Source organism: Pleurodeles waltl, chromosome 9, assembly GCF_031143425.1.
Source record: "Pleurodeles waltl isolate 20211129_DDA chromosome 9, aPleWal1.hap1.20221129, whole genome shotgun sequence".
Taxonomy (NCBI): Eukaryota; Metazoa; Chordata; class Amphibia; order Caudata; family Salamandridae; genus Pleurodeles; species Pleurodeles waltl.
This window is the reverse complement of record NC_090448.1, coordinates 795,300,337-795,312,623: the sequence shown is the minus strand read 5'-3', so window position 1 is coordinate 795,312,623 and position 12,287 is coordinate 795,300,337. Positions and strand designations below refer to the sequence as shown.

The 12,287-nt window shown below is 43.5% G+C and overlaps 1 protein-coding gene across 1 annotated transcript in view; it reads left to right on the top strand.

Moving 5' to 3' along the window:
* Window positions 1-12,287, top strand: part of LOC138259994 (reticulon-3-like) — a 151,554-nt gene that overhangs the window by 43,688 nt on the left and 95,579 nt on the right. Inside the window, exon 2 of the mRNA XM_069208036.1 lies at window positions 10,047-12,191. Coding sequence (XP_069064137.1) covers window positions 10,047-12,191 — 2,145 coding nt within the window. The remainder of the gene's footprint in view (window positions 1-10,046; window positions 12,192-12,287) is intronic.

Sequence of the window (12,287 nt, the reverse complement as noted above, 5' to 3'; positions counted from 1 at the left end):
TCATATTCACCATTAATGTCCATAACAATCATATTAGAGCTAAGGTTAGCTTCAGCTTCATTAATAACAAAAGAAAAATACTCGTGCTTCGAGGGCATTGTTCTCTATTTTGAGGATAAAAACATTTCTAGCTTACGCGTCAAGAATTTACAATTCTATTAAGGACACGGAGGCGAGGATTATGCTTTCTCTTTCTTTACTGACTTACCTCACTGCTGAAACATTGTCCATTCGTAGAAGTATGCAACAATCTGTCTTCTGAGGGGAGAGACTCTTTATTGCAAAGGAACCTTCCAACAGTTCTAGGCAATTGATGTGTAGGGTCTGTTCCCATTCTGACCATCTGCCACCTGTCACTAAGGAGTTGCAACGAGCTCCCCAACCCCAACGGCTGGCATCGGATTCGATCACCACGTTCGGATGAGACCCGACTATCGCTCTGCCGTTCCAGGCTTCCATATGTTGTAGCCACCACTGTATCTCTGATTTTACGTCCATAGTCAATGGGATCTGTTCTGAATAGCTCAGACCCTGTTGTAGGTGTCTGATCTTGAGTCTCTGAAGGGCTCTGTAATGTAAGGGAGCTGGAAATATTGCTTGAATGGAAGAAGATAACAACCCCACTACTCTGGCTATGTTCCGTAAGGAAACCGTCGACCTGGTCAAAAGGGACTTCAATTCCCTCTTGATGTTGCGAATCTTTTGAGAGGGAAGAAGTAGTTGACATGAGATTGAGTTTATCCGAAACCCCAGGAAATCTATTATTTGCGTCGGACTCAACAATGATTTCTGCGCATTGATCAGGAAACCTAAATCTTGCAGAATATTGATGGTCCAATTCAAATGCGATAGCAGGGTCTGGGGGGCTTGAGCCATCAAGAGAATATCGTCCAGATAAATGATCAAACGGACGCCCTTGGCTCTTAGCCATTCCATGACCGGCCTCATCAGTTTCGTGAAGCACCAAGGTGCTGATGACAGGCCGAAGGGGAGTGCCAGAAATTCCAGGCACTGACCCTTCCATTGAAATTGGAGGAATCTCCTGTGTGGAGGAAAGATTGGGATTGACAGATAGGCATCTTTTAGGTCTAGACGAACCATCCAGTCTGCTTCTAATAGAAGGTCCCTTAGCATATGAATACCCTCCATTTGAAATGTCGATATAGTATCCATTGGTTGAAGTCCTTTAAATTCAAGACTAGGCGGTGACCTCCCCCTTTTTTGTCCACCACAAAAATAGGACTGCTAAAACCATATGGATGAGGAGTGGAATACTGTACTGCGCCTTTTTCTAGTAAGGCCTGGACTTCTTTGTCTATGAAAGCCTGATTTTCTAGGGAAAAACACATCTGAAGCGGAGGGTTGATCTGGGTGGGAGTACTGACAAACTCTAGGTGAAAACCCAAAACCGATTGGAGAACCCAGGGATCCCCGGTAATCTTTCTCCAATTTTTTTATAAACAATGCCACTCTGCCCCCAAGAGTGACCTGAGAAAAAGGAATAATGCTCACCTGAGAAATTAGAGTCTTGAATGCCACCTTGTTGCCCTCTGCGAGGACCTCTGCGGAAACGTTGGCGTCCTCCTCTGTGGCGGGTGGGGTAGAAGGTGGTGTCTTGTTCTCCATACCAACCACCTCTGCCTCTGGGGTAGTAATTCTGGGGACTGATATGAGCCTCGGCCGGCCATGCGTCCGCCGTAACGACCGGCACTGGTAAAAAGGCCTTGTTTAAAGACTTTAAGTGACATTTGGGCTTTATCGAGAGATGAAAAGGTGGCGCAGAACTTGGCTAGTTCTTAAATAAAAGACGAACCAAACAGAAGGCCATCAGCTGAAGGACCCGCTTCCGAAGATGCTAGAACGGATAGTTTTGGGTCAATGCGCATCAAAATAGACTTCCTACGTTCAGAGGAGATAGCGCAGTTAGTGTTCCCTAACTGGCAAACAGCCCTTTGAGCCCAACCAATCAGGATGTCAGTGTCCACCGGGCTGCTTGACTCCTTGGCCACGTACGCCATTTCAAGAATCTTCGTCAAGGGGCCAGAAAGGTCTAAAAGTTTATCTTGGCAGTTCCGCCATGATCTATCTAATCCTTTCTTAGGATCTTTGGAGAACTTTTTCATAAATGTGACCATGGTTGGGTCTATTTCCGGCGTCTCTGAGACTCTGCCTTCTAAATCCGGTCTGGGGCATTCTGCCTATAGGCGAGAGCAAACTTCTTTATCAAAACCTTTTCTGATATTAGTTTGCACATACTGGGCTACCTCAGGAGGAGGAATCCAATTCGAAGCTCTGGGGTGAATGATTTCCGATGGATCGAAATCGAGTACTAATGAAGGAGGGATGAGTTTTTTTTAGCCTTCTTACTTAGGCACTGGAGACTCTGAGTCGTCTGAGTCCTCGGATGAGGAATTCTTATCTGATGAGGAAGGAGAGAAGGTAGTATCCTTTTTTGAGCTGTAATTATGCTCTCCGCTGTGCTTTTTGCGCAGCTTCTCAAAGGCATCTGCATGAAGGTCACTAAGAACAGGGGAAGATTCTTCCAAATTTTTTGCTTTCCCTTTTGCCTTTTTTCCCTCCTGGTGTGACGCTTGGCCTTGCACCCAGCCTTGAGAGCGTGCATAGTCAAATAATTGGCCTGAGAATGGGCCTAGAGCTTTTACCAGCGCATCGTTAACTGATTGCTGTACCCTAGTATCAAGGGCTTCTACTAAGTCCACTTCTAATTGGTTTCCCAATTCTTCAGTGTAATATTCACCGTCTTGATCAGCCCACTGAGCCATTTGAACTCAATATTAAAGTTGATGTAAAGACTGTGTGTCTACACTTAAGTGTGGGAGTCAAATACTCTAAATATCACGGGGGAGTGCAAAAACCCCAAAGCAGGCAAGGATTCGATTGTGCCCACAATAAAACGTGGAGGGAGCTGCCTGCTGGCACTCTAGGCAGAAGCCTAATCTCAATTTTACAACCCTTGTTCCTATTTAGAGGTCGGGGCGCAATAAATTCTATAAATAGAAGGACACGTAAGGCCGTCCGCACGCGTCTAAACACTCCGAGCCGATCGTTCTAAAACACGAAGGATCGGCTCTGGAACGAGTTTAGCGCGCGCTCGAGCCGGCAAAAAAAATAAAAGAAATACTGCGTGGAACACGCAGTGCGCTCCTGCTCCCACTCCACAATCGGGCATCAAACACGGCAAAAATGCCGAAATCGAAAGCGCAAAGGTGCGCAAATACACAGTTAGAGGCGCGCTAAATCACGACACCATACATTTTTTATAATTAAGCAATTATCATCGAAAAATCACATTTACATGAAGAATAAAGATAAAATGCACTTATCTGCTGCGAATCAGCAAAGAAAGAGGAAGTGACATCGAGGGTCAGGTGTTATGTGGGCAGAGGTCGTGATAGGTGATTGGACCATGTGACATTGACTAGAGCATCATGGGATGTGTAGTTTTTTGTTAATTGTTTGTGATTGGCTGCTGTTTTAAGTCAGTAAAGAAAGAGAAAGCATAATCGGAACCTCCGGTCCTGACATAGAGTTGTTTTTAATGCTGTTTCCTCAGTGAAATCCGAATGAGATTGTTTAGTTAACATTGAAGTTGTGCAACAATAGTGTTCTGAAGGATCTTGATTGCATGTTATTATATGGATTATTCCGTTTTTTTTAGATGGTTGGGCAGGGAGTGGATCTCTGGAACAGGCTCTCACCAATAGCATGTGTAGGGGGGGCTACGTCTGTTATTTCGATAAATATATTAGTTGGATGTCTTATTAGCTTGTCAAGATGTTGGTGTGCTGTTGCGATGTTTAGTGAGATGAGTGGAAAAGAGGTTCTTGCACAGGTTTCTTATTGTGTCATTGATGGTGGTTTGAGATTTAATGCGAGTGGAATGGGAATTGTTTGCTAGTTTTTTTAGATAGGTTGTGCAGCTGATATTACTAAACTGTTGCGATTGCAGACTTTCGTGATTTTTTTTCTATACTTCATCTCCCCCCCCCCCCCACCCCCCCTCCCAACCGATATAGGTGGGAGAATCCACTTAAATGCTAGTGCGAAAGCCTTTTGTCCCCCCTAGTGGCTAATGTTGAAATACCCGTCCCTGAATGGTTTGAGCGCTCACATGACATGTAAATTAATTCACAGTCTTCGTAGCTTGGTCTGGAAGAGATTAAATTCAGGTTGAACCTACTGGGTGGTGTTTGACAATTCTTCCAAGTGTGGGTTTTCTAGGAGGAATTCCTTAAGACAGCACATTCTGGGCCTTAAACTGTCCCCCTTTTGCCGTTACATTGGATAGAAAAGTGAAAAACTTAGTCTCTCTTGAAGAAGCCTTAGTATTTAAATTTTTCTCCAAGTCGGGTGGTAGTGAGATTGCTGGTCCCTTTTCACAAAAGTGATTTCTGAATTCCATGTTGCCTAGAAAATGTATTTACCAGCATTGTCTACCTCTGCAATATTCCGTTTTGAAGCATTCATTCCATAGTCTCAACCGTAATAGTATACTGAGTTTCATTATAGGGTGATGCAAACTTTTTTAAATTAGTGTACTTTGTTTCATCACTGCTTTCCCGGTGCCAGCCCGTACATATATGATCTCTGAGGTGTTTCTGCCTTAAATATGGTATTGAATTGAAAAATCTCCCATATGTATTCGGGACAGGAAGAATACTTGAGGGGGCTCGGATGGAAGCACGAAATCTGCAAGTTGCGAGTACCTGATAACAGCTCTCTGAACTAGGTCAAGTCTTATCATGGTCTTGTCATATAGTTGACAAATATCTGTCTTGGTTCTAATGTAAGGAATGATTCTATATGTATACATGAATCTGAAGAAATGACCTCCGATTATGGGCAAACACACATAAGGTGAAGAGGAGTGGGGGAGGGAATCTTTGCCAAGTGTGAAGTATAGCTCCAGAACACAAGCTGTGAGTTTTGGGAAAGGTGGCAGCAAAACTTCGCTCTGTTTAGGGAAAAGTTAATCTTTACCATGCAGAGAAATTTGCAAAGGGAAATTTAGGTCCTGAGGTAGTAAGGTGAAGTTAACATATAGGAACAATCTGTGTGGTGAACCCTGTTTTCTGACTCCAAACTGATTAATCACACTGTTCCACTGCATAGTTAAAAAAAACATCTGGATTCATTACAAAGTAGGTTTGAACTGACTTCCCTTTTTATAATGTTGCGGTTGGGATTGCATGATATCTTGTTTGGGGAATGTGCTTTTTCCAGCTGCTGCTGCTTTTCTATTTGAAACTATTAATGTGGAGGAAGCATAGGATACAAGAAAGCAGCAACTTTATGCTATTAGAAACTTTAATCATGCTAGATGTGTGCTCACAGGCATAGTCAAACCACAATTACATTTTCTGACCCTTGTGCACCCCTCTGGAATGCCCATGTCCCCAGGCTAAGCAATATATTTTAAAAAGATAATTACTCTGTCAAAATGTCATCTTTTTAGTGTTCCTCTGCATAAGAAAATTGAGTGAGCCGTGCTGATCTTATGCTCTGTACCTAATTGCTTTTCTTGAAACTTAAGCTGCATTGGCCCATTACATTTCTTTTAATTACAAATTGCTTTTCTCTTTTCTTACATCACCATTGAGGGTAATTAGCTGTGTAGATTGACACTATATGCCACGCTTCTTGGGGTAAAAAATGAACAAATTAATTGTGATTAGAGAGTGAGTTTACGATTTAGGCTGTCAGACCTCAGTTTATTGCAAAAGATTCTACTTGAGCATATGCTTTTCCTTTTTGCTAATTCAGTCTCATGTGATGGAATTTCTTTGGTCCCCTCCAGTGCCTTCTTTTTCAATGCTTTTGTGGGTACATGTAAGTGGACCATTGGAAGAATTGTTTAGATCTGATTTTTGCAAGTGGTTGACCCTAAAAGAGTCTCTACCATTGTCTCGTAATAGTTGTCGGTGTGCCAATTGAACAACCTTAATGTCAGAACCCCTTTCAGAGGGAGTTGGACAAACCGCTGTGGGATGGAGACTTTTTACTTGTTTCATTTTTAACTTGTTTTATTGAGCTATCACAGACGTTACATGGGAACATCATAATGCAAAGATCAATGGAAGATACGAATGTTGAAGTGTCCCAGCATGGTCATCAAACAGTACGAGCATTGATAACATTGAGAGTCCTATTTGAGAGGGTCAAAGACCATCCCTGTAGCCTCTGCTGTGCAATATGCAATCCTGCCACCACGCAGGGATTTGTAATTTGAAGACTGTACTAATGCTGCGTTTCTTGAACATGTGACTAGAACAACTTAAAAAGTAGACCAAACAATAAATCGTAGTCCAGAACAATGCATAACCTCAGAGGCAGTGTAGAAATGGCATGTGTGAGTATGTATGTGTATGCTCCTGACACTACCCCCTGCCTCCGCTCTACAGCCCAACCTGCCGGGCAGCAGAGATCCTAGTACCAAGCAATCTGGTGGTCTCCATTCTAAGAGGTGGGGAAAGGAGGGTGTAGATGGGGTAAAGGGGGGCGGGGAAGGCCGGCCATGCACAACCCGTGGGTGGGAGAGTGGGGCAGGTCCAGTCGTACCGTAACGAACTAGGGGCCAGAAGCCCATGTGAGCCCCCATCTAAAACCTCAGAGGCCTGATTATACGCATCCAGGGTGGGCGACCCCAAATCTCCCCCCAAAGGGTGAGACCCCACCGGGTGAGGCCCCACATCTGGCAACCCCTCCAACATGACCTCTCATGTTTCCAGGTCTCTCTGCAGTCTTGTCTGTGTGGACCATCAGGAGTTGTCATTCCTCTGCAACTCCCCATTTCACGCAGGCCTGCCTGCCAGACATCCAACGCAGGAGAGGGGAGGGCGTTGACATGCACCCAGTGGATGGGTGTTTATCCCCAAGAGGCCGAGCCCGTTATTCATCAAACACAGACATAAGAGACAGTGCACATTCTGAGGGTGCTGACAGGGAAGCCCAAACTCTGACTTTCCGCCATTCTTTACGTGATGGGGACACCACGCTATGAAAAGGCTGGCGGTGATTGGAAAGTTGTGATCAGCGTAGCGTAGCGGTGCTGCGTTCGGCATCATCATGCTGATCATCAATTTCACCACCACCAACCTGTCGAGATCCTGGTGGCAGCCTCCTGGCGGTCCAAGGACTGACACATTTGTTATGGGGCCCTTAGAGTGTGCACACTGCTCAGTACTATAGCTTCACTGTTTTGCACCAATGTGTGCTATTTGCAAATAAAAACACTGCTAGCTCACACACTCACGATGTGCGCTGTACAACACTTCATACTTTTAGTATTGTACTTCCCACAAGCACACACAAACCCAGCACATACTTCTATTTTGCATGTGCTGCACAGTACTACATCCCTCATAAAATGTATTCCTTGCAGGCTTGCGTTCACCCAGTACATGCATTAACCACACATATACTGCACAGTATACTCTAACTTTGTACTATACCCTTCCATGCACACCATACATCCAGCGTAATGACGACTCCTGCGCTTCGCAGCACTGTACATATACCTGAAGTAGGCCAAGAGTGAGTTAGGCACATAGCTGTGAACTTTAAAAAGGTGTGAGCCTGCAGACCTCACTTCAGTGACACAGGGTAAAAAGGGCCTATTCGCTTAGACTCATCACTACACTGAATGCTGCCAACACTATGCTTGTGCTACTTAACTCTTGGTGAAGGTGGTAGCCTTCCGCCACTATGAAGGTAGTGCTTTGGGTGCCCTTTCTGGTCCTTAAAGACTGCAGTTCATAAGACATTGCTATATCACGGCTCACACGCATAAACTTGTTTGCCTTTGTCAGAAAAATCCGCATTAGGGACCCAGACAGCCATATAGGTGCACTCTCAAAGGAGGGACTTTTGCGTCCCAACAACATGGTGAACCAGTGACAAGTACTAAGCATGGGGAAGTACAGTGGCTACTTTAAATTAAGCCCACAAAAGATCATGGGAAGAATGCTTAGAAATACTCTAAACTTGCGATGCGTAACCTCCCCTGGAGACCCCCACCTATGCAATTTCTGTAATTTGAAAATCAAATCAATGTACAAAAATACAGAAACAAGAATATACTAAACAAATACACAAATTATGGAATACTTTACTTCACAAAACAAAATGATTTGAAAGTCGGAATTTTACTTGGACGGTCGACGCTTTTCAAAATGAAGTTTTATTTCTACAGACCAATAGCATATCTTTCTGTAGCATATCAGTTTTTTCCCCCTCGTAATCCATGCTCTTTTTGAGGACACATACTAGATTGTTTGCTGTACTCGTATGACTCGAGCTAAGGGTAACAATTTAATTTATATATTCTAGTTTCAAGTTTCTTAAGTTACAGAGCTTTTTAAAACTTGAAATGTTGCATTTGTTTGTATTTTGTATTGTAGTTTGTTTTGTATGTACTCTATTAATCTACTAATAAAAAATAATTTTATAGAGTCGAGAAACCCCTGAGTAGGCATCACAGACCCCAAGAGGGGCCCCTGCCACAGGTTAAGAATGACTGTTCTAAACCATGGACAATTGCTCTGGGGAGCACCATCCAACCCGTCGTTTATCATCCACAGTGTCACACAAAGGGCCGCTTTAGGCAGATCAGTAGAAAACCTGCTCCTCATGGGAACAGTCCATCTCTAACTGCCCTGTGAGGCCCCCTACCTAAGGAAACCCAAGCAACCCTAGCCTGGTTTCAGCCTTATTAGGCCTCGTCGTTGAGTTTTAGCTTGCATCCTTTTGCACAGCGAGCAGAAGACCAGATCTGGACCTACCCATGTCCATTTAGGACATTTAATTCAGAAGGTGACCAGGGGAGTGGTTTGTTATGGGTGGCATTGCAGCCCATCATTTTTCGTCAATACTAGGCGGTCCTACTTGATCTCTATAGTATATGTAGGGCTTCAATATTGACTCAGTTGTTGTTTTGATCGAGCAGCTCGTACTATTAACCCATTCCAAACAAACAGGATACTTATGCACAGCGTTGTTTCTAAGCAATTTCCGTGCAAGCTTGCAATCCTGAAACCGTAGTATAACCATATCATTAATACAATTATTTTTAAGCCCTTTGGCCACAAGTGATGATGCTGAGCGAGTCCTTAACTACGATCTACTCTTGCAGTTCATACCATGTATTCTGTGGTCTTAAGTTACGAGAGGGTTGCCCCTCCACCACCCCACACGCACCCCCACCATGATTACAAATAAAAGCTGTTCTCACATCGTGGTATTTCAGATTTGTTCCTATCTGGGCTAACTGTGATGGCTTTACTTAACTGTAGAATGCATTTTCGGACTGAATAATATGTAAAGAAAATGGAAGTAAAAAAACTATTTATTCTTAATGTGTTGCTTGATAAACCTAGGACTTGCTACTGTTATCTCGAGCTGCACGTAAAAGGCTGCAATCAGCCAGGACTGCCAATGCTCCACTTCAGATGGCGATTCTTAATATTATAAATTGTGTTACTGTTATATATTATTACTCTTAGCACTGTTGAACACCAACCGTGTGGTAGCAAGCGCTATACAAAAATATAACGCATCTTAGAGGCACAGGTTGGTGTTAATTAACGAGTGATCATTTCTCCGTAAGATTTCGTTGTTTGTGAAATTACTGGATGTGAAGCCTTTGTCTTCTCGATTTTGCTGTTGTCATTTGCAATAATTTGGATGGTGATTTGTTGTATCACCTTGGCATGCAGAGTAATTCAAACGTGCTTTCTTTTCTTTAATCGTTGCTGTTGCAAATACACCATTCCCTTATGTATTCACCTACACTAGCTATCCTTTTATATTTCCTTGCATGTTTATCCCTGCAATTTAGATAATCCATGTTATTTTTTGCTTTGAAAATATCAGAAAAATGCATGCATATTGCCTCTTATTCTAACACCCTACCAGTCTCCTCCTATCCCTACCATTAGAGATTATACCTTCATATTCTGCAACTTTAAAAGTGTCTGAGATCTTTACTTCTCTTTCTTTGGCTTGTTACATCCAACACATTCCATCAGAACTAAAAGCAACCAGCTTTCCAGAAGGATGTACTGAATCCACACAGAACATGCCTGCGGTGGATGTGGGTGTGGAGGCTGCACCAAGGAAAACTCCTGATGAGGCAGAAATGCTGTTCACCAGTCCCAACCTTCATTCTTACAACCCTTTTGTTACCAGTGAATTTGTGGGAAATATCCAGCCAATGCGGGAGGTTGCAGTTTCTTCCGCAGGAGATGGGCAACTAGGACTGCATGGTGATGAAAAAGAAAGTGGGGATGTTGCCATAGCTGCATCAGCTGCAGGTCTTAAATTCTTGATGTTGAGTGAGCAAGAACCACCTACAAAATCATTCCAGAAAGAAGATGGGCTGTTGCAACATTGTTCTCCTGCCACAGTCTTAGGAAACAGCACGCCTGAAATAGAGTCTCCTTGTTCACCCTTTGAAGTTCTTGTAGGGAAAACAGAGTTTGCCCATTCTTCTGGCCAAGCAAGTGCAAATCAGGACCAGGATGGCAAATATGTAGAAGCAGAGTGGCTTACAAAAAGCTGGAGCAGTGGAGCATATGGAAAGAGTGGTACTGCAGTTTCTGGCAGTTTACCATCTGGGCCCCCGTCCTATGAAAGTGTTGCACGGCAAGACATGGGTTTCCACAGCTTCCAGGGTTTGTCCAGTGACATGTTAGACTGGAACATGTCTAAGGGATTGAAAGTTTCTGCTGAAGCATCTCATAAATGTAATGACACCAGTACAGGTTTTCAAGGAGTTGCACTTTGTAACTTGTCTCCAGAGACAATTGAAAAGATTCCACAATTTCAGAAGGATGAACAATGTCCTGTTAATAAATTAACAGGCACACCTGAAGAAATTACTTTCGTGCATAGCTCACAAAGAAACCGTGGGGAGACCAAGAAGGCAGAGCTGTTAGATGTCAAGTCTTGGAAAGACGATGAGCAGAATTTGGTCAACTTACAGGCAATAGGTAACACGCCAACTGGATTGGCAAGCTCTACTTCAGAAGAAGTAGCACCCCTTAAGTGTTTCCTGGACTCATTTCAACTTAGTGCAGATTCGGCCTGGCCTGACTCTGCAGAGAACGCAGACAGTTCTGGAGAGTCAGATGATACGGTCATAGAAGATACCAAGGCTGTTTTAGCTTTGGCTGGGAAAAAAGAGGCTGCGAAGATTGAAGCTCTGAAGGTGGTAGTTGACCCATCACAAGGTGAGCAAATTGTTTCTCCACCTTTCACTCTTGTCCTTGTGCCAGGGCAAGAAATAGATGCAGAATATTCCCCTGAAGAGTTAGCCTACCATGAAAAAAGCAAGTTGCCGTATGCAATACCAGAAGAGGATGTGGATTTCATTGATGACTTTGAGACTATACAGGCACCAGCAGATTCTGTTGAAAGTGAAGATAGACTGCAGAAGGAGTTATCAAATCAGGAAGTTAAGAAATTGAAGACGCCTTATAAATTTGAATCTCAAGTCTCCAAAACTTCTCCTTCTGAACTTGTCCTGAAAGATGTCAGCCAGTCTGTTCAGGAGAGTGAACCGTTCTTTTTGTCTTTTGACAAAACCACTGTCTCTTCAGAACACCAGGACTCCATGGGTGGGGAAAGTTACATGGACTTTATGAAGCCATTGGGTACGGAGAGCATGGAATTCCTGGAAACACAATCTCAAATTAAAGAAGGCAGTGAGGATGGTGAACCTACAAAAGCATATACCGTAAAAGCAGCAGCTTCCAGAAAGTTACCGCTTTCTGAAAGAAAGGAAGATGATTATTGTATCTTTGCTCAAGCTGGTGTGACAGCAGGTGGAGCCTCATCACATGGTACCAAACTTCAGCCATCCCCCGCATCGCCTGAAGCCACTAAGTTCTTTCTAGATCTTGATCAGGAGCAGCTCACAATAGCAGCCCTCAGAGAGCTAAATACAATACCAGACGAGAGCCCAGTGTCTGCAGAGGAGAGTCGTAGCCCATCACCCAAAGAGGAGCCATCGTTTCTGTCTTCCAACCAAATGGCTGCAGCATATATATGTTCTCAGGAATACATCTCTCATGCCAGACCTATTGAGACTATTGAAGAAGAGACGGATGTAGTACCTGCTGAGTCCAGTTCCAAACTTGCAAAAGACTCCGGACTTCTAACCAGAGGTTCAGGTAAAACAATCAATTCTGGCATGTATTATGGATAAAATGTATTTGGATTGGTTAGGTCTCAACTTGAATTCGCCAAACTCATTGACCAATATGACA